Below are 22,566 nucleotides of genomic sequence, written 5' to 3'. Positions count from 1 at the left end.
CCTAATTAAGGATCTGGAATCAGGGAAATGAGGAGACAAATATGTGGGCTGCACTGAGAAACTTAGGATTTGCAGTTTCCACCTCACATTCACGCAAATAAATTAACTAGAAAAAGATTACTAATTAGTGTCCAGAAACTTTGGATTTCTTTTTTTCCATAAAATGACACTAATAAATAACATGTATTTGTTCCACAGGGTCCCTGAAAGTAATTACAGATCACATATGCTCAGAAGCTCAGATGCTTTGGATTCTCAATGGTAGAGGAAGGAAAAAAAAAAAAAAAGAGAGAGAGAGAGAAAAGACCAGATTGTCAAACATTAAATCAAGAGGAAGAGAAGATGGAAGTTTAAGGCAACTTAAGACAAGCCTGTACAGAGTGAAGAAAAACAAAAGACAAGACAGCAAAGGCAAAGATAAAGAAATTGAATACAAAGTCCCTCTATACAATCAGAAAGAAAGAAGAAAAAGACAGAACAGGCTCCGTAACAGAGCTTTGAATAAAACTGCGTAAACAACATTTGAATATGTCCTTCATTTTTTTCAGAACAAGCCCAACCATCTAGAACAGTGCTGGGCATGTAAATCAACAAACATATATAGCGTGTGTGCAAGAGACACTGCGACAGATCACTTCTTCCTATAACACGATCCAGCAGGACTATCTTCAGTATCAGGTAACCAAGACAGCCACCTGTCCTAGTGGTGAGCTACACAAGAGAATAAAAAGTAAAATACTTATCACATGCTGAATATAATAGTTTCCTATTAAAAGCCACTACATTGTCAAAAGCCATTACTAACTTTCCTAGAATTTCATTGGGCATTAAGGAAATGCCCATTAAGAAAGAAATGAGGGAGACAAGTTCCTTCTACTGGATAATTTGAGTTTGCACCCCAAAAAATTTGTTATTTTACAACAAATACTTGCTATGTGTCATTTTAAACTAACATCTGAATTTTCAGTTCAGATAAGAGAAAAATGTTTCCTTCAGATAAAAAGTTTGCATTCAAAATATCATCGAAGAACATAAGAGTTAAACCAAAGGTTCACCTAGCCAGCATCCCACCTGGAACCAATGCTAGATTCCTAAGGAACAGCACAAGAACAGAGAATGTCTGAATGACATTTCCTAGACAATACTCCGACTATTAAGAACGTATAACTCCTTTTGATTGGCATCCTTTAGAACCTGGTATCTATCGGGCTTGTCTGATGACACCTAACTCATACTGGAGAAAGTAGTTACTCCTTGAGACACAACATTTTTTGAAGCTTCTATGTTTCTCTTGGAACGCTGTCTAAATCTAACCATTCTCACTATTGGAAATGTGTCCTTTGTTTTTAATAAACCAATTTCCGTGGGTTTAACTGGAGAGTTTTATCAAAGAAAAGGTATAAAAGATTAAGGAATCCTTTGCTACCCAATTAAAAGTACACAGGTGGCACAATCAGGTCATTTTTGAAACCTCAGAGGACAAAGATGCATTCTTTACTTATTTCAACTGAAGGACTCTTTCTCCAATTCACATATGAGCTACAAAACAGTTGGACATAAGCATTATCTTTTACCTTATAAACACCACATATAAAATGTATGCTTACATACTCAAACTTTTACTTATTATTCTGCTAACACACAATCTAAAATTCTCACTAGTTCCTATTGACACAGCATGACACAGAAAGTCCCTGTGAGTTGCAGGCTGCTACGATTCCTGCACATTTTCAGCACCCACGCTTTCAAAAAGAGATTCTCTTTGTAAAAAATTGGTCTACATTTCTTGTTCAAATGTACATAATCCTGGATTTTATTTCAGTGGATCCCCATAACCATGTAATTCAAATCATACTGTGCAACTGCCCTATTACTATCATCTGAGATTCTTCCTAACTCATATATTTTGCAATGCAAAATGCCAAGGCTTTCTCCAACAGTTCTGTGAAAAGGAATATTTCACATATTTGAAATTATAAAATATTCCAGAATAATAAAATAGAAAAGTTTATTTACTGTGTTTTTAAGTAAAATATTCATAATATTACACAAATGCCACTAAACCAAACAGATACAAAGGCAGTCTTGATTCAGGTAAATGCCATATTAGCAGGAACAATCATAAAAAATGCGTAAGGAGTAAGAAGCCTATTTAATGAAAAAACATAGAAATGTTTCCATATGTTTTATGAAGTATTCTTTACCCTTTAAATGAGCACATTCAGATTTAGTTGCTGGCTTTGTTTCAGAGAAACCCCATCTGTACACTACATCACTTACAGGCACATCTCAGTCATGCAATAGCTATGTCACAGCTCATATATCAAATAAAAATCACATTCAAGGCCACACAACCTTATATACCAAAAGTCTTCCATTCTATTTAAAGTAATCCTAAGAGAGCTCTTATTGCACCTCACTGCTGATGTCACATGACTTTTGTTGGGAAACAGAGTCCTACAACTGAAATATCAAACAGTTCTTAATACAGACGAGAACGATCTAAAGACAGTTCTATTGTACTTAAATATTCTGGAAGTGTTCTTTTAACAAAGAAACAGGTGTGGAACTAAAAGTATAAAAATAGTAGCACTGCACAACATTAGGTTGTACTGTGAAAAGTAGGATAAAATACAGGTAACTCACAGTAGGCTTGAGTAACTCATCTGACACATTTAGATTCCAAGGCTAATAAAATTGATTGCCCACATCAAGGACAGAAAGTGAAGAAGTTGTTATTTTACCTTCCTGACATCAAAGGTTTCGCTGCCAGAACAATCTCATTTCAAACTCAACAGCAAGGATAACTGGTAAGTCAAAAGGCTTCTACCCACATTACATGCCAGTCCATAAACTCATAAATTCTTGTAGCAACGAAATAGTATTAACAGTCATGTTACAAGTCTTTGAAATCATACAAACCCAAGGCATTGCCTCCACAGAACACTTTGAGCAAGCAGAACACTGCTGAAACATTTCTCTATCTACTTTTCCCCCCCTTATTATCTGGAAGTTTCCTTTGCCAAAGAGAAAATGTGCAAAACAAAAAACATCTCTATTTATATATATATATAGCTATATATTTAGTTATAGTCAGCTAAATACAGATGCTTCACAATGAAAACTTCTTCAAATAAAAGGGAGATTAATTCTTGCCGATGTCTAGAATTGCAATATATCTCTGAATTACTGAAAATACATATAAAGATGAGTATTCAATAGTTGGTGCTTGATAACTTCCTAAGAAAGTAGAGAACGTTTCCAGTATCTTATGAAATAGCTGAGTCACTATAAAACATAATATGTTCGTTGCTTTATTGTTTTGTTTGGGTTTTTTTTAAATTATTTTAAAGATTACACTGACAAATGACACGGCAATCACAAGGAAATGGTATTACACTTATTTAACTTCAAACAGTCAGTTTCATGGGGTTTATCCTAACACCATTTAATAACTTGTATTTAAAGCAATCAGTAAATCAAAACAAATATGAGCTAAGTTCTATAACAGGTCATAGTCAACAAGCTTACAATTTGGTATTTCTAAGCCTGGATTCTCGTAACACTGATGAAATATTTCATTTTTCAAATCACCACTCACTACAGATAAACCTATTAGGTTTATATGCAATAGAATGAACAGAAGCCTCATATAAAGAAAATACATACACATAAAGACACAAATTAAACATAAGCCAACAGCAAAATCTACAACTTCAGCTACCACCAAAAGCTAACAAGGGTCAACTGCATTAAATAGACACAGCCTTACCAAGAGGACAGCTCAGAAATCAGCTGGCTCCAGTTAGAGATCTGGGGGAAATAACATTTCAAACAGAAAATAATTTGTGAAGCATCAAGTAACACAGAATGAAAAGGAAAAGAAGGAAGCCTTGTGATCATCCAGACTCAATTGTTTTAAAACATAGGCCACAGGATTCCCCTCCTGTATATAAAAAGCAGCATGAATTTATCAAAAAAAATCCCTACAGTCTTAGTAAGTTGTTGCATTCATTAACTATTGTCAACATTTTTAAAAGCATCTTTTAACTGGAATTCATTTTGGCTACCAGAACTTGTTACACTTCAGTTTGCTAGACAGGAAAGTTTCATTTTGAATACATGATGCAATTGCCTCAAATACCAGTAAATTTGCCTCTTACAAAGCAACACTTCCAAGCTTGCAAGGGATTTTTGTTCAGAGTTTCATCTCTGAAGTCCACATGAGCCTTAAGATGATCAATGGCTTTTTGAATGCCAAACTAATGACTGGAAGTCAAGCTGTTCTTCGAGGCTTCTGGGAGGACAATGTACAAAGCTGATCTGATGCAAGACAACCATGGAGCCATTTCTCAGGATTACGCTCTTTCTGTCTATATGTTTAAAATCAGTGAAAGCTAAGAGAAAAAAGGGCAAAGAATGAAAAGAGATTCCCCACTTAGCCAAAAAGGTATATATTTATTTAATATAGGTAAAAGAAAAAGTGAATTACAGAAATTATAAATATTTTAACTTTTTTGTTTAAATAATAATTCAATGGCTTACGAAAAGAAGCAAGCTTCCTGACACTATGGCCAGCAAGTTTCTGAGCTCCACCTGATAAGCTGTGTCCAAACAGAGAAGCACCTATAAGGGTACTTTGGCTCTGAACTGTGATTTTAAGCGCAACTTCACTAAGAAGTGGTTTTCTAATTGACTACAACAAAAAAGCTCTGTACTACCTCAATGAAATAGAGCATGACTCCTAAGTATAGAAAAAAATAGAAGTGGGTTTTACAGCAATGAAAGGCCTATGTTTCTAGCATCTCATAATCTAACGGGTGACAGTGAGGTCACAGACAAAGCTCCTCGAAGAGTGAGTCACACTCCCCTGCGGGTGCTGGGTGTCAGCATTGGATCCCCCTTTGCCACCCCTTCCCCAAGCAGCAGCAGCCCAGAAATGAAAATTTCCTCTTTGCACCATCAGGTCTTTTCAATATCCTGCCACCTCAAAAAAAAGTTCTTTTTTTTTTCTGCCATTCTTTGTAAAGTTTTCCAATTCACTTCTGCAGTATTTCTGTGATTTATCAGAAGCTTATACTTTCACAAATGAAGTGTGGACTGGAATTCCAAAGAGATAATACTCAGGTATATACTGAGGCTGGCATACTAAAGCTCCAAGTTTCCCAGTTCTTTGTGGTAAAAACTTCTAAAGTACTATAAATGCATAGGAAATAAGCACATTAACAGAATATGTTCAACTATATTGAAACAACTGAGAGTAAAATACTGAAAGAACAGACTGCAAAGGAGATTAAGGAATGTGATACAAAACACACAGAGAAATTATTACTCTACAAACAGATAAATCTTATTGCACTACAGCAAACAAGAATTTCAAGGGAAAATTAAGGAAAACCTCACAAAAAACTTATTCATGTACAGATACTTGTGCTTTTTTGAAAGCCTAAGAACAAAGCCACCTGGTGCAGTAAAACATAGTCTTCTGTTCATCCTGTAAGCATTTGTACAGTTAGATGGGTTCCAGAAAAGATTGGGCAATATTATAGAAATCTAAATGACAATATTCATAACTCAGACCAGCTTCATATTGTAACAGGGAGGGCAATACACAAATTTAGTCCTCTAGAAAATCACCCATTTTATTTATACATATGTTTCAAGGTATTCTGTTATAAAGTATGCAGCTTCTTCTTCTGCAGCCCAGTTTTCTCATCAAATGCTACCATAGCAAATACAGCATCTGACTGCATGTTTGATAGATGAGTATCAGAAAAAAAAAAAAATTCAATGAATGCCCTGAACCATATTTCATTATTTGATCTCATAACCATACATGTGGACTTTTTAGCGCTTACTGCAATGCCCTAAAAACTGATCACCAGCTCTTTCTGTTGATCCTTTTCCCCTCCAGTTTATAAATTAGAACAGCTCTTTACTGACATCACTAGAAATAAATTCCCCTAAAGGTTTACATTCAAACTCGGACAAATCATTCAAATAAAAGCAGTGAAAGAATTAGGAGGGCATGAGATTGGACGACTGAGATTATTACAATCATTTGGTCCAGTACTACCCTTTTTTTCAGCTACTTGTCTGGGTTTTGGGTTTTTTTTTTCCTGTAGTCAGGAAATATTCTGTACATACAAAGAGAGTTTTTCAAGCCTTTGTGGAAATGTGCAGAAGGCAAATTTTATTAATTAAAAAAGTAGTTGCTCTTATGGCTGAATATTGTAGAGGTACTACCTCAGTGATAAGCACAAATCTGGCAGCAAGCTGTGTTTCATTGGTAACATATGGGATACTGCAACATAGGAATAGACAGCAGCATAAAAGTGATCCCACAGGGAAAGTAGCCTGGACATCAAGTACACATCAAAGCAAGTTTTTTATAAAAAGCTCTCTTGAAAGACAGAAGATCAAGTGCTTAACACTTTGGTGATCACAACCACCTCATCTAAGCCCAGGGAGGAATACAGAGTTAACTGCTGAAACCAGGAGCTACGAGAACTATAGCAAGATGCTATACACGAGCTTTCAAAAGAACTACAAATGCTGTTACGTCAGTGCCTCACAGCTTTGCTTTAAAGCTTATAGTCAGTCTAAAAAGAGCAGGCATAAATACCTACAGACTCCTAATGTCTCTGAATTGATCTGGTTTGTTGGCATAAAGAGTATATTTTTAGACGCAATTTCCTAAGACCATACTGAAAATAGCACAGTTCACCCTTCTGAACTGGACATCATCTTCATTATAATACAATTTCACAGCATTTGAAAAGCTGTTGAATACACACAGAAACTATATTCTTTAGAGGCTAAGAAGGACTCTCAAAGAATCTGCAAAAAGATTAGGTATAATAGATATCTAACAGGTGTTTTACATTGTGTACCCTAAAATTCTAAACTTGCCAGTCAGACATTTACTGCCAAGAGCATACCAAGCACATGGTCATAACAACTTACAGCAGCAAATATTCACTGTCAAGCATTCAAAAACTTGCATTTAAATCTTGGGAAGCATTAAAGACAACTGTTTGGGGTTGGTTTTTTTGTTTTTTTTTTTTTTTAAAAAAAAAAAAGAGAAAAAATCCTCTCTGTTCTTGATTCCTTGGTTTGTAACAGATCATAAGAAAAAACCCCTTTGCTTTGGTACAAAAGGAAGAGGAGACTGCTCCCTTCTGGCAGGCAAGGCTGCCACTCACCTCCAATCTACTGGGTAAAAACGGACTCACCTATGATAGCTAATCACAACAGACTCATGTGATGTCCAGAGTGTCTCTGAAAGACACCTATTTTATTCCTAAATCAACTCATCCTTTGAAGGGATGTTTAAAATCAGCTCCCTTTCAGGAGCTGTAGAGTGCAATGAGGTCTCCCCTCAGCCTTTTCTTCTCCAGACTAAACAATCCCAGTTCCCTCAGCTGCTCCTCACAAGACTTGTGCTCCAGACCCCTCACCAGCTTCGTTGCCCTTCTCTGGACACGCTCCAGCAACTCAACATCCTTCCCGTACTGAGGGGCCCAAAACAGCACACAGTATTCGAGGTGCGGCCTCACCAGTGCTGAGTACAGGGGCACGATCTCTTCCCTACTCCTGCTGGCTACACAGAGATAACACAAAAGGGAATTTTTAGGAAAGATTTTCTTTGAGAAGAGAGCAGAAAGCTAAGGAAAACATTCCAAAAGACAGATTAAAATGGAAATCTCAAGGATTCCTTGGCTTCCTAAAATAGTAAGTTAGGACAGCTGCTTAAGTCAGCACAGAAACTTATTGGTCAGCTTGTAGTAAAGGATGTCACTAATTTATTACTTTTCTTTAGAAACTTTTCTCGAATAATTCCTATTACTAAAATATCTAGTTTAAGATGACCTGGCTACATCATAAATCTGAGACTACACACAGGAGAATGAAAAACCCTAGCTAATACAAGAATAAAGTAGCCGGCATAACAAAATTATAGTATCCAGCAGTGGCATATCACAGAAGCCAGATAAAAACAAGAGATCCACCGTAAGAAGGGAACTCAAAGCCTCTGCAGAGGTGCAAGGATGTATCACTAGCTTCTATAATGTCGGGATTCTTGCATTTTCCTCTGCATTGTCTAGTATTCACGTCTCAGAAAACGGATAGAGCCAGACTACAATATACTCCTCCTAAGGTGACAAGTCATATAAACAAGAACTAAATGTAGATTCTTAACAAGATCAGATCCCTTAGAGCAATTATGCTTTTCTTCTTTCAACAGCAGGTTGAGAAAAATGACATTAATGTCTTAAATGGGAAAGTTTGAAAAATTACTGGAATACTTGAAAAAAAACCCTTTGCATCAGTCAAGATTTTAAACATTTCTATAACACTATCCCTGTTCTGGTTTTGTTAGTGAGGGGGGGCCTAAGGTGGCAGCTTCTGTAGGAAACTGCTAGAAGTCTTTCCCCTTTGTTCAGTGGACTCGGCCGGGCCTAGGGCGGACCCGCTGCTGGCCAAGGCCGAGCCAATTGGTAGCAGAATGTCCCGTGATAACGCCTCTGCGATAACGTATTTAAGTAGGGGAAAACAGGAAAAGGAGAGGGGAGAAGATGTGAAGCAGCTGAGCGGGGGGCAGAGAGGGGGAGGCGCGAGCCTCATGGGCCTTGCAGGCCTCACCCTCTGGCCTCCCGCCGGGCAGCCGACTGGGCCCAACTCGGCCCGGCCCGGCTGCAAGAAGTGGAGAGGAGATGAGAAGTGAATAAGATGTAAAAAGGATCCTGAGAGGCGTCTGCCAACCTGTTGTGAGGAACGGCTGCAGACGCCAAGGTCAGTTCAGAAGGAGGGGGAGGAGTAATATGGCTCCTGGCCAAGATTCCTCTGCAACTCGTGGTGAAGACCATGGTGGAGCGGGTTGTCCCCCTGCAGCCCATGGAGCTCCACGGAGGGGCAGAGATCCACCTGCAGCCCGTGGAGGACCCCACGCCGGAGCAGGTGGAGGCCTGAAGGAGGCTGTGGCCCGTGGAGGGCCCGCTGGGGCAGCTGTTCTAGAGGGACTGCACCCCGTGGAAGAGATGACCCACGCCGGAGCAGTTTCACGAAGGACTGTGGCCCGTGGGAGGGACCCCACGCTGGAGCAGAGGAGGAATGCGAGGAGTTCTTCCCCCGACGATGATACAGCGGCGTAAAACAACGCGTGATGAACTGACCGCGACCCCCATTCCCTTTTCCCCCCCCGTGCCGCTCGGGAGGGGAAGGTAGTAGAGATAATGTTAAGCCCGGGAAGAGGGAGGGGTGGGGGGAGGTTATCTTGTTCCCTGTCTCATTCTCCTGCTAATTTTAGAAAATAAATGAATAGTTTTCCCCAAGTAGAGTCTGTTTTGCCCGTGACGGTAACTTTAAGGATTTCTCCCCGTCCTTATCTCAAACCTTGAGCCGTTTTTCTTATATCATCTCCCCCTGTTCTCTCGGAGGGTGGGGGGAGCGGGAGAGAGACTGCGTAGTCTGGTCCTGATCAGGGCTGAACTACGACAATCCCAAAGTTACATTTCTCCTTAATTTCTGTTTTTTCCTACATAGTCACTCCCCATGCCTTGCAACAACTGAGGAAAAAAAAAAAATTGATTACAAAAGTCCGCAGTTCAGAAAAATGAACCTTTAACAACAAAAACAAATTATCTCTTGTGTGGTAGCTTCTAATGTTTACTTCTCCATACCTAACCGATCAGATCCTCTGTTGTTTATTAAAGAAAAGAAGAAAAAGAGGCAAATCAAATGGAGAAAAGAAAAAGATAGGAACAAACTCCAATAAAAAGAGTCAAATATCCCAGGATCCAACATAAAAACAGTAAAATGAGGAAAAGAACATGAATGTGATGCAGCAACAAAGCCAGCGTGTAAAGACAGGAGAAATCAGCATAAGAAGGTGTAATACCTGGATTTATCATGCTGCCCTCAAAACAAAACAAAAAAAAAAGCAAGCAAAACATGAGGGTAAAAAAAGGAAGGGAAAAAAAAAAAAAGATGGAAAAGTAAAATACACATTTGGTTTGACCTGTATCCATACCAGCCTTATGATGTAATCATAACAGAAAGAAACTAAGCTCAGACTGGGGACTACGCTTATTTAGATGATCTCCAACTAAAATAAAGGTGTTTCTGGAAATAGCTCTGATTACTTTCTCTGACTCGACAGCAGCCCTGGTTCCAAAGCATGTTTTGGAGAATGTTCAGCAGATGTAGGAGCTCTTATTTTGCATAAGATAAAGCTCCCAAAAATCAGGAGCTGTGATTATACACAGAACTTTAACAACTCCACAGAATCCGAGCTTTTAATTAGCATATTGCGTAGTGTGATATGTATATTAATTCATGAAAAAAAAAAGTCTACAATGACAATACTGCAAAGCAAGGAATACTTTCCTACAATAGTACTACACTTCAAAGCAAGATCAAAGCAGTTACATCTGCTGTGCCATATTTAATTTTCCTATTACGCTTCACACGAACAGAAGGGACATTCACTGGATACCGTTAAATAACACTGTAACAGAACACCTCCCTTTCTTCATTTATTCCTCAGTAATTCCCCTACAGAAGCAAAATCAAAACTGTAAAATGTTAGTCAAAAAAATTTCTTGTTTACTATAGTTCCCTGAGAATCTAACATTTCACTAACTTTGTCTGCCTTATTGTTACTACCTTTTCATATTACTGTGTATTTCTACCATCGGTAGAATTTTTCTCCAAAAGAACTGCCCACTGTTAGAGGTACAAGACTAACCTAAACAATTCACAGTCAAAGCACTGCTCTAATTGTAGGTTAGTATTTTCCAGTAAAAATACACTTTCTGTTGTAACCATTACTTTATCACATGTACCTTGCACTGATTTTATTCTATGGCTGTGAACTTGACTAGACACAGAGGAAAAACATTATTCTTCACTGCAAGGGTCACAATAATCACTCCTCATATAGTCTGCATTTCAATGGCTTAACAGCTCTCCCGTGAGATATATTCCTGGAGAAGAATGCCTTTTTCTTGAATATCCATGCAAGTAGAAACTGGGAGTTGAATCTATAATCTAATCTCTAGGTTTAAAATAATTACAACTTATCTAGCTTTTTAAAAAAACTGATTTAATATAATAATAAATCATGTAGGGCATCAGACTAGCCATAGATATTGTAGTACGTAATACTCTGGTATCTTTCCATGGCAAGAACACCACTGGTATTTATCATCTTACATTGCCACAAGAAACAAAATGCCCCCACAAATGGAAAGTAATTTTCCATATCATTCACTAGAGCTCATTTCATAAAAGTAATTTTAGAGCATACTAGTATTTTGTAAACTATTAGTATTGCAAGCACTGTTATAATAAGTTTTAAGCAGCAGTGTCGTACTTGAAATCTCTCACATGACTTTAACTTAGTGCAACTTGTATTTGATCAAGACTACACACGTGATGCAAACTCACGACTCAAGATCAGCCTTCGGCATTACATGTTTGCAAACAGGAAACAGGCTTCTACCATTTTTAATAGTTTAGAAGGTGCTTATTCGTAAATCTATCTACTTCTGAATATACCTTGGGTTTTTTCCTTTAAGTAAAGATTACTGCTACAGCAAATATATTTTTACTACAAGAAGTTATCCATAGAAACTTCTTCAATTCTGTATTTACTGTTTTTTCATTTCATTCACATTCCCTAATAACCTATTTCATTCAAAATTTCCTTGCTGGTATTTCTTGACTCATCAAGATTAAAACCTCTAATTAGCCTGCTACTTTCCAAACTGCAAAATTTCTCATTCTGAATAACAAGGAAGAAGATATGCTATAAAATGTTTCAGTTTCTTTTAAAGTATTCCAACTTGTTTCAAAATCACAAAGCATTTTTATTAACTTTAACTCAAAAATAGTTTAAAAAAAAGCGTGCTGTTATTCAAACGAAACTACTGTCCTGCACAGCATTACAAACTGAACAAACTATTTTACTCAGATTGAATGAAATGCATGAGTGATACAATACAATATTTTCTCATTTTTTTTTTCTTTTTACATGCATAAACCTGAGGATAGTGAGTTTTGTTTTTCCAAGAAAAGATCTTCAGTGAGAGTGTAACAACTGTAAGTGGCAATCTGTATGGGAAAACTTACCTGGAATATTTTCTTCTGGATCTACAGTAATTAGGAGAAGGGTTAAATATCTAATTTAGTCACCATCTTTGTGCTCTTTTTTTAATGCTTACAGTTCTTGGCATGTGGAGACAAAAGTGGGGAAGATCCCTACACATTTTTTAACCATGTCCATATAGAAAGTTTAATACTTTTATTTACCCAAGGAGAGAAAAAAATGGAAGACATGGATATATTATGAAGAGATGAATGGCACAGAAAGGGATTCTTATAGCAAACTGGAACTGGAAGCGAAATTTAACAGCTGACTTTATTTTAATGCATACACAGGGCATTCATCTGAACAGTACGGAACCATTAGAAGGACTGGATTGTGTGTATGAAAACATTATACCATTATATAGTTTTACAATCTAAGTTAAGGACTTGCTATTATTTGCTTACTAGGGGGAGTTATTTGTTTTATGTTCATTCCAATATCATTTTGAAACAGCACTACAGAATGTGATAGCACCGATTTAAGATTTTTAAACAGCAGCTATGGAAGCCTGAGAAATGAAACAGGCAGTTTTAGCAGCTCACAACAGCCTTCTTTACACTTTAGGATGGAAGGAGGTCCCAAGAAACCATAAACAGAACAGTTTATACAATTAGTAGACATAAATTATTCATTATTTGTTTGCATTTTATCACCTGTATGCATTTTCACTTCCCTCTCAGAACATCTCACTATATAAACTGATCTAATATCCTACAAAGTAGGATTCTTTAATCTGAAGGGGAAAAGGAGAGATAGGGACTTCTGAAATTTCCAGAACTGTCAAACTACCACAGAGTGATGGTATGAGCTAGAAGTATTCAATGTCATACACTAGCATACATATTAATCAGACAACAGTGTGACTGAGTTTGTATGTACCGATACCATCAAAGCTCAAGTTAAATGTACTTGGCATGAGAATTAGAACAGGAAACATATTGCAGAAGCACCATCACAGAGTTTCAGCACTAGCTAGGACTCCTCAGTTATGATTTTGCTTTAATGTTTAAAAAGGTGAAAAACAGCAGTAATACATTTGACATACTGGCAGCCTTCCAGTACATACGAGAAGGCTGTGATGAAGATGCAGCTAGGCTCTTCACAGCGGCGCACAATAAGGCAGGATGAAAGACAATGGTCATATATTGAAACAAGAAAGGTTCTGCCAAGAGAGGAGGAAAAGTTTTTTCATCATGAGAATATGTCAAGTAGTGGTACAGGTTGCACAGAGAGGTAGGGTGTTCTTCTCAGAGAATTTCAAGGCCTCACTGGATAAAGCCCTAAGGAATTTGGTCTGATCTCATGACTGACTGTGATTGTAGCAGAAGATTGGACTAGAAACCTCCTGAAGTCCCTTCTAACTTGAATTTTCTGATTATCCTATTATTTTTCACCAGAGGCAAAGAAATAGTTTCCTTTTGCTTTTCTGGAAAGCACTGTTCAGCAAATGGTAGCATGACTGGGGTCAATATTTCTGTTACGGGGCCTCTGCATGCACCTTTTTCTTAAAACACAGGTACCACAAATCACCATGGCCTTCTCATTCATGCTTTATTCTTGTATCAGCAACCACTGAAGGCTTCCCAGTTCACTCTAAACTTGGCAACAACTTCTCTGGGTCCTCCCTCAGAAAGACTCTTTCCTTCTGTTATCTCTGAAGCGCTCTTCTGTGTCTGCTCCAAGCTATTCTCAGAAACTTTCCAGTTCCTATTATGCAGCAGATTCATTACTTATGTTCTTGGCACTCTTTTTGCCATAACACTGAATTCCAGTAGCTTAGTCTCAACATGCTCTATTGCTCTTCAAAAAGAAGCCACCACCTCAATCTCCCTGTAGAGTCTTTCACCTGACATAGTACACGGCAGCTAGAACAAGGCAAAACGGCAGTCTACCTCCCTGCTGTCCAAACACACCTTTCTTAATAAAACAAGAAACAACATAAAGCTAACAGCTGAACAAACAAAACAGGTGCTTTCAGTCACAGCTTCCATTGCTATTTGTGCAAATAAACTACAGACTCTGGAGGAAGGGCACTATTTATAGCTCTGAGCTCAGGTGTCTTGTTTTGGATAGCCCACCAACATACTCAACAAGACTTCACTGTTAGTTTCAACATACACACTTAACTGAGCTGCAATTCTGAAACACAATTCAACTTAAGAAACTTAAATATGTTTATGAGTATATATATTAATTTCATGTAGATATGTATTCCTTTTTTTAGCTTTTCTTTTTCTCCCTGACTGTGCTGTTGATGCTATGTATACATTCACTTTCACCAGAACAGACATTTAAAAAGTGTCAAGTGCATTTTTAAGTACATTACACACTTTAGAATGATCTTACAAATCAGAGTTAGGCTTGTATGAATGCTTTAAGTATGCCTATCACCATTCTTTCATCAGAATGCTGCATTTTTCAATTTCAAAGCTTGTTACTGTACATTAGAGCGGAAAAAATAAAAAGGCAATTACAATTATTGGTTTACAAGCATACTTCACATGTTAGTTCCTCATTTTAGACCACTACAGAATCATTGCTTCAGGCAGAAGTTTTATAAGAAGATACTCAACAAATTACGTATTAAAGCAACAAAATGTCCCATCTGTCCTCTATTCAGTGTAAGTCAGTTAATGACTTAAGAATATCAGTGAAAATGCTACAATAAGAGGAAATAAAATATTATAAACAACTATATTAAGCTCAAATAATTAAAGATAAAGAACAAATTGTGTTTAGGTTGCTTAACCACACCCTGTTTCCATCTGAAATTAGAGTTCATAACCTACCAGACTTCACAGAAAAGCACAATGTGTAAAAATAATGCTATTTACACATTGCATTCAGAAGACTACATGAAGTATGAGGACACATGTGGGTACAATCCCCATGCAAGACAGAAAACTCTTTATACTGTGCAAGTTTCATACAGCTGTGTCCTGCCACTCCCAAGCAATTACTTAAGAGAATACACTTTTAAGCTTTCTGTTTAAAATCAAAGTAAAATCAAAGTGTAAGTCATACTCCTCAAAAAGAACGCCGAAAGTGGACACATTATGTGGAGCAAACAGACATTAAATGCCAATGTGTTGCAAGGAAGTGATTAGAGCTTAACAACGTGCATTACCACTAAGTTTGAAATGTTGGGCTTTTGTTGGGTTTTGTGTTTAGGGTTTTGGTGGCAGGGGAGCAGCTAAGAGAAAAAAAGAATTTTAGAAACAGAAGTATTAGAAAGGCAAGTCACTTATTTCAGTCTTTTTCCTAAGTGGTTAAAAGAACTATGCAGCAGCTCCACAACCCTTTTTTATATGTACACCTGGGAAGAATACTGAATCCTGTTACTTTCCTCAGTGTTACCCTGGTGTGGTTTAGACCAGATGTTTAAATGTTACAGTATGTGCATTTTCTTCTCTTCTTCCAAGGCAAAAGCAAAATAAGAGGAATATTTGACTTCACTCCACAAGAGACCTATTTAATAGTTTGGCGGTTATGTAAGTAAAGGTAGCTTGGCTAAGTCAATGTTGACGACATACAGAACGACATGATCCTAATGAGTTGGAAAATATTGGCTCTCATGAGATTCAACCAGATGCTACTGCGCTGAGAAAGCTACTGTATTATTGAATTTCATTTTTATGAGGTAAAATTTATTATTCAACCATTAAGGTATCCCACATGAAATCTTGCATAAAATAGTTTTACAGTTACTTTCTGGAAAGTAGATTTTATTTTAACTTTAAAACATCATTTACATGAGGGATTCGAATGCCTATTTGATCACCTTCAATACAGAAATGTAAGGTCTGCAAGCAATTTTCCCAAAAATACCAGATTAATGGAACCGAACTGTCAACAAAATAATGAACTACCTGAATAGGACAAGGAAAAAGTGGTAGCAAGTTCCAGTTTTCCAGAGTAAACTAAAGCCATGTGTGACTGTGTATATGTTTTCTTGGCAGGCTGAAATGGTTAGAAACTGAGTGCTTCAGGTACCTACTAACAAATAACGAAAAAATACACAATAGAATTACTCCACAGGACTAATTATGCCTAACTTTTGAAAGATCATAACTGGTACTATTTTTCTAAAATTTTGGTATTTCATACAATTATTTTTGAAAAAAAATAATAATAATTGGAAAATAATTTTATTAACATCAACACATCACCTTGCAAAAATATAGAAAGTATGATCCATTTCAGATTCATGTTTGTTTCCACATTTACAGTGGATAAAATGAAAAACTGGGGATGTTTCAGAAGCATGTGTAAGCATACTAACATATCATTCAACTGACATTTTACATACTGTTGTGCTTGTATACCAAAAGGATTATAAAATAAAACCAAAACACAAACATAAATTTCCAACATAAATTTCCAAAGAGCTATCTGTGGGTTGAAGAATGCTTTTGTTCTTTTTTCCTATTTTAGATGTAATACATTATCAAAAAGTTAACAAGGCCTTTTTCTTAACCCATGAAAAAAAAGCAAACAGCTGTTTGCAGTTGTTTTATTTACCCGTTTCTTACTTTTCATTTTGTCACTTTGTATTCCCATCTACTCTTTTAAATTTTCTGTTCTTTTTGTTCTTGCACAACTATTTTAGGCAGTATGACTCTTTTTGTACTTTTTAATGGTAAAGCCTATTCATTCAAGTCATAAGTTTCATTGTTTATATTTAAGTCAAATTTTTTAACTGTCTCAGCTTCTCTGAACCCTAGAAACACTGGCTGACGTTTGAAAAGAACCTTTGCCAAGTAGGCATTTAAAACTACGATTTACAAAACTGCTGAAGTGTCACTGCAATGAAGGCAGTTAGGTGCTTCAAAAATCCCAGTAAGCCATTACCTGTACCTTTAAATTCCAATTCAGTTATAATTATAAATCTGCCCTTAGTAGAATTAAATAGTCTCAAGCTAAGGAAGGAATATTTAAACATACTGACCAAATATCTAGTGTAAAAACCATGTATCTTTCTTGAAATAGTCATTTTACCAGTCCTATACAAGTTCTGAGCTCACTCAGCTGCTCACAGTATTGTGCACATCTTTTTACTGATAGTTTTAAGATAGCAGACCTTACTAATATGTATGACAAATACAAATTTTAAGTAGTACTGGCATTTCATTCTTAAATCCTGTCAGAAACCAAACACACACAACTTGCTTTTGAAACTTCAAAACTTATTTTTTCACACAGCTTGCCTTTGGACAAGTTAATCAAAAGAGAAACTCTGGGACTATCTGATAAAGACAGCAATGTATGAAATACCTCAGGAAAGTGTTTTTCTCTTAGTAGAAAAAGGTTTCTGGAGAACAGAGGGAGGAAGGTAGGTGGGGAACATGAAAGTGTTAATCTTCAAACAATTTTCCCTTCCTAGTATTCCATTATTCTCTTCCCAACAAAAATTTGTACAGGAAAGAGTTCGAGAATTTTTCCTGAATCCCTATACCACCTTCAGCCTAAACTAATTTTGAAGGAAGTTCTGGAGCAGAAATGTTTTTCTGTTCCACATGAAATCATAGGATAGAACCCCAGATACTAGCTATAAATTCTGTTCCTACATTTGTAGACATACACAGTGCAGAGCTGCCTTTTTAAACTACATCCAGAGAAAGTCTTTCAGCAGTTCCCCAGCAGGCAGGTTCCAAGAGACCTTCATACCTTGTGAGACTCCATACACCACATCAGAGGGCCAATAGTCATGTGTTCTTCTCTGATGTTCTCTCCTTCTCCTGCAACTCATCTATCTCTACTCATCTTCTATTAAATTGCCTTTCTTAACTTTAACTGGTTTTCTGCTTTAACTCTTTCTACCTGCTTCTCCTTGCTTTGTCTTCCTCTGCATCTCTCTTCCTTTTTTGTTAGCTGATCCTCTTTCTCTCTTTTTCCTTCCTTTCCATTTTTTCTTTCTATTTTTCCCCCATAACTCACCTGTCCTTCTTTCCCTACAGCATCTCTGATCTGCACAAGCCCAGAGAAGCACAGGGAATGCAACGGCAGGCTGGAACCCAAATCAAGGACTCCCAAGGAACATTAATCAGCTGGTTGGAGAAACTAAGTTGAATGTTAGTAAAATAATATCAGTGATCAACAGATGTGCCTTGTTTACTGAAAAGTTCCTTATTGACTACTTTATCCTCACAGTTAACTACAGTAAAAAAAAAAAAAAGCTGACATTTCAACTTCCCTGTGCAATTACAGTCAACATTTCTTTATAAGCTTACGCACATAGATGCTACTGTTAAAGCATGTGGAAGCTGACACTAAGTACAAGGATTATTTTCAACAAGGCATGACACTAAAATTTACACAAAAGTAGCAGACTTACAGAATTAACCAAGCCAAGAATTAGGGCAAAAGGGTAGACAGAAATCATTTCATAGCCTTGAACTCAAAACTGCCTTCATCTAGTTAATGCGAAGTACAACTACAGAATAATAAAATTTACCAGGTCAAGTGTTAAGCCACGAACAGGAGAAGATCAAAACAAGTGTACTATGCCGTTCATTTACTTAACTGTAAGTACTTCAAATGCATGCTCCAGATTTCTATTCTGCAGATATATTGTTAGCATGATTGTATCATAGTTCATTGAACTGAAGAACTGAGACATGTTAAATGATGGAACAGGTTAGTTTGGAACTGTGCAAACCCTAAGACTCTCTGAAATGATCAAATGACTCATTTCTCCAACTTGTGGATTGTAAACCTGCTACCTTCATAAGTACTAGTACTTGAAAAAAAAACCTCACAATCTCATCCTTAGGTGACCCACACAGCATCAAGGAATGAAGACGATCAGTGACTTTTGAGAAAGAAGGAAAAACTAAGCACTTGAAACAGTTATTCCAAGTGTTGCACACCTGAAAATACAACATTTCTTTTGCACCATCAGGTCAACACAGATTTGACTTTAAAAAACAACAGGACTGAAAAATGAAAATAGGAATGATAAAGACTTCCAGGGGTAGTCTAATTTACCATTCTGCTTCAAGTCATGATTTACCACATCTGAATCATTCTCCTAAGACATTATCCAAGACTGGTAATGATGGAGATTCCAAAAGATCTCAATTATTCTTGTTATCTGTTTATTCACAACAAATGAACAATAATGGGTCTAAATAATAGTGGGTCTAAATTATTCTAGCCTGCATAGAAATTAAAAATACATTTTCTTCTTCTGAATGACTTTGAAGACTGTGGTCTTCTCTTTAAGCTGGTCAAAATCCTTAATTTACTCCCAGAATCCATGGGTGTTTTGCAAAAGGATGACAGGTAACCAATTTCATTATTTATATCATCATCACCAAGACTTGCATATCTTCAGTAGTTTCACACAGTTAAGTAACATTTATTTATGAAACTGGATTAAAAACACCTGCAGTCTTTTAAAAAAAATTCCATGTATGTCACTGATTAATAAAGCCCTTAATAATCCAGTATTTTTTATTTCCTCCAACAGCTTCACCTCTGAATGATCTTAAGTTACAACACTGCACTATATAAGGCAGCGAGGGTGGATGTTTCAGATGAGGGAAGCATGGAAAAATTATCCTATATGGGAAAATTAAATGCATCCAGAAATTGGTGCCAAGGAGTGAAGCTTGGTGGCTTAGCTTACATCCTGGGTTTTAAGCATAAGCTATAAATGCCCATATACACACAAAAAACATTCTGTCTGTTAACTACTATAAGTAAAAACCTGGATTTAAAGGATAGAGTTGTACGCACATTTACTAGCAGTGCTCTGTGCCATAATAAATACTTAACCAAAAGCATCACATATTTACCTGACATTTGGAAAACCTCATTCAGTAAAGCTTCATTTACCGCCACCGAACTGACATTTCCAACAGGATTACACCAGCTCTGATAAATAGTTTGAAGCAGAAGGGTTTGAGCTCTAGTTGCTTGAACTGTCAAATTAGGAAGCTCAAATATGCATTCTGTTAGTGGGACATGAGGTCGCTTGGTCCTGTTTAAAATATTGAGAGGGAAAAAAAAAAAAAAAGGAAAATCATTACTCTGGTGTATAAAAATAACAATTTAAAAACTTAAGTCACAGAATACCAGACTATAAGCAATTAGTGTGTAAGATCGGAGCTGTGTGCTCATTAAATTTCTTCTTGTAAGAGCTGATTCTACCTATACTGAAATTCACCCTAAGTAGGACTTCTGTTACAGTGTTACATGACTTAATTTTACATCTCCCTCTAAAACATTAGAGGAAAAATCATATATTTTTATGTAATTATCTCTTGGTTTTAAAATACTTGATAAAAGCAATTCCAAGTGCTCCCACCAAAATAAGAGTTACTCATAGAACTGTGCAGTTAAAAACATGGAAGAAATTTGTTCAAAAATTGGATTTTCTGAAAAGTTTTTATTTAAAAGCTTACAGTGAATCACTAAATGAGGTACACCCAGGAATCCAAAAACACATACTGACAATATCCATACAACAAAATATAAAAAGAGCTCCACATCCCCTATTTCTCCTCATATTTCATATTGGGCTAACATAAAGCTCTTTAGGTTATTTTAATATTTTTCAATGTGTTTTAGCTTAAAACTGGAAGGAGTAACAGGCAAAACAGGCATTGGGAGGGTAGCACAAGGTAAAAGACATTCTGTTTGGAAATAAATTCGTGTCACAATATAGTCCACCATCAGCAAGAAGGCTCTACTACAACTGTAGCAAAGTGAGTAAATTACCTTTTCTTCCTAATATATGCACTGTTACCTGAATTAAGCAACAGATTGATTTGCTACACTTAACAAAAACTGTAAAGGTTCTTTAACACTCTTATTTTGGAGTCTTCTCCTGCAGCATTTTTACAACATTATTATTCTTGCCCTAATCACCTCCTGCTCCATTACCAAAATGTATTTGTTGGGCTATTTAACATTATTTTCTCTGGTGTCCCCAAAGTACTGGTGCATAGATTAGCTCATTCTCATTCTGTAGAATCTCCTCCATTAGAAGATTTAAGAGATAAGCCTAATGCCACATGAAAATTAAGAGTATTCAGTTAATGTTCCATTGGGAAAGAGAACTTCAAATGAGGGAAAGCTGTTGAAGCCACTCACACAAAACATCATAGCCCAGGAAAAAAAAAAAGTATCCTTTACAAAAACGTTTGAGCAACCAAAAATGTAAAGACATTCCCTTGCAGGCACTGAATGGCTCTTTAGATCAGCAAAATCAAAACCTTACAAGGAACTGTCAGAAGCAGTCACAACACACTGCATCTCCTATCTGGCTCCACAAGATGATGCTGGCAGCCACATGACCTAACATATGCAAGATCATACTAGCAGTGGAGACTCTACAGGAAGCTCCATGAATTCAGAAACAGGCCATTCCTGATGCTCAAACTCTAAAAGCTGTAGCAGCATGAAGCTGACACAAAATTCTGCCAATAAGAAGTAGACTTCTTCACACACTCTGCACCTGATTGGGAGAGTGGCCCTTCACCAAGAAAACTGTGAAGAAAAAAAGCACATTATCACTCTCAGACCAATGATCACTATCATCTAGACAAAGAAGCAGAATAGGAAAACACTCTGCTACTAACACTTTCGGCCCAAAACCTGCAGATAAAGTTTTGCATATGAAACATGGTTTGTAAACAAGCATTCTGAACATGAGACATGTATCAACTACCATGTTTTTACGGTGGTTACAGACAAAGGTAATGTGATCTGGACTCGCACAAAAAAGCATTCACCTTAAGTCTCAAACAGATCTCCCTCAATTCCTTGTCAATATCAGGAAACAGCTAACTGAACACCATTTTCTCTGGAACAAGAGGAATTAATCTCATTAAGTGTTAGATGTCTAGAGTACAAACAAACGTCCATATCTAAGATGGCCACATAGACCCTTTTCAGGTGAAAGAAAAGAAAACAGCACTTATATACGTAACAGAGATCTATTCATTCTAGATCTGAAGATGAAATGAACTGCTTTCTGCAGGTCGCTACTTCAGCGCACTGCCTATAAAGGGAGAAAAATGGATGTAAATACAGATGGAGGATGAAGAACAAACAAAAGCAGATGTTGTAGCCTTCTGTAACAGTAATCAGTATTCTTGAGACTAAGGTTTTTGAGCCTCCAAGCTTAGAATCAGGATTACGTCTCAAAAGTGTTGAGAAGAAGCGGCAGGAAACCAGCAACAAGAGCGTCTCTGAGCTGCAACTCACTTGAAACTAATGACACAACTGTGCTGTCAGCTTCAAATGCCATTTGCAGAAGAAACACAGATGAAGGAAAAATATTTCATTATTATATGGGAGAACTCAGCCTTGTGTCAGAAACATCCTTCAGAATGGGGCGGGGGGGGGGGAAAGGGGGAAAGCAGTCTACCGTTTGAATGAAACTATCAGTCTTTGAAGTTTGG

The 22,566-nt window shown here is 36.9% G+C and overlaps 1 protein-coding gene across 10 annotated transcripts in view; it reads right to left on the bottom strand.

The window, feature by feature from the left end:
* Nucleotides 1–22,566, bottom strand: part of VPS13B (vacuolar protein sorting 13 homolog B) — a 465,113-nt gene that overhangs the window by 338,695 nt on the left and 103,852 nt on the right. For all 10 annotated transcript variants that reach the window (XM_086741084.1, XM_086741085.1, XM_086741079.1 and 7 more), the window contains one exon: nucleotides 19,954–20,138. In XM_086741084.1, the coding sequence (XP_086597210.1) occupies nucleotides 19,954–20,138 (185 nt within the window). The remainder of the gene's footprint in view (nucleotides 1–19,953; nucleotides 20,139–22,566) is intronic.

This window comes from Chlamydotis macqueenii, chromosome 2 (assembly GCF_036417535.1).
Source record: "Chlamydotis macqueenii isolate bChlMac1 chromosome 2, bChlMac1.mat, whole genome shotgun sequence".
In the NCBI taxonomy this organism is placed as follows: Eukaryota; Metazoa; Chordata; class Aves; order Otidiformes; family Otididae; genus Chlamydotis; species Chlamydotis macqueenii.
This window is presented reverse-complemented; position numbering and strand designations above follow the sequence as displayed.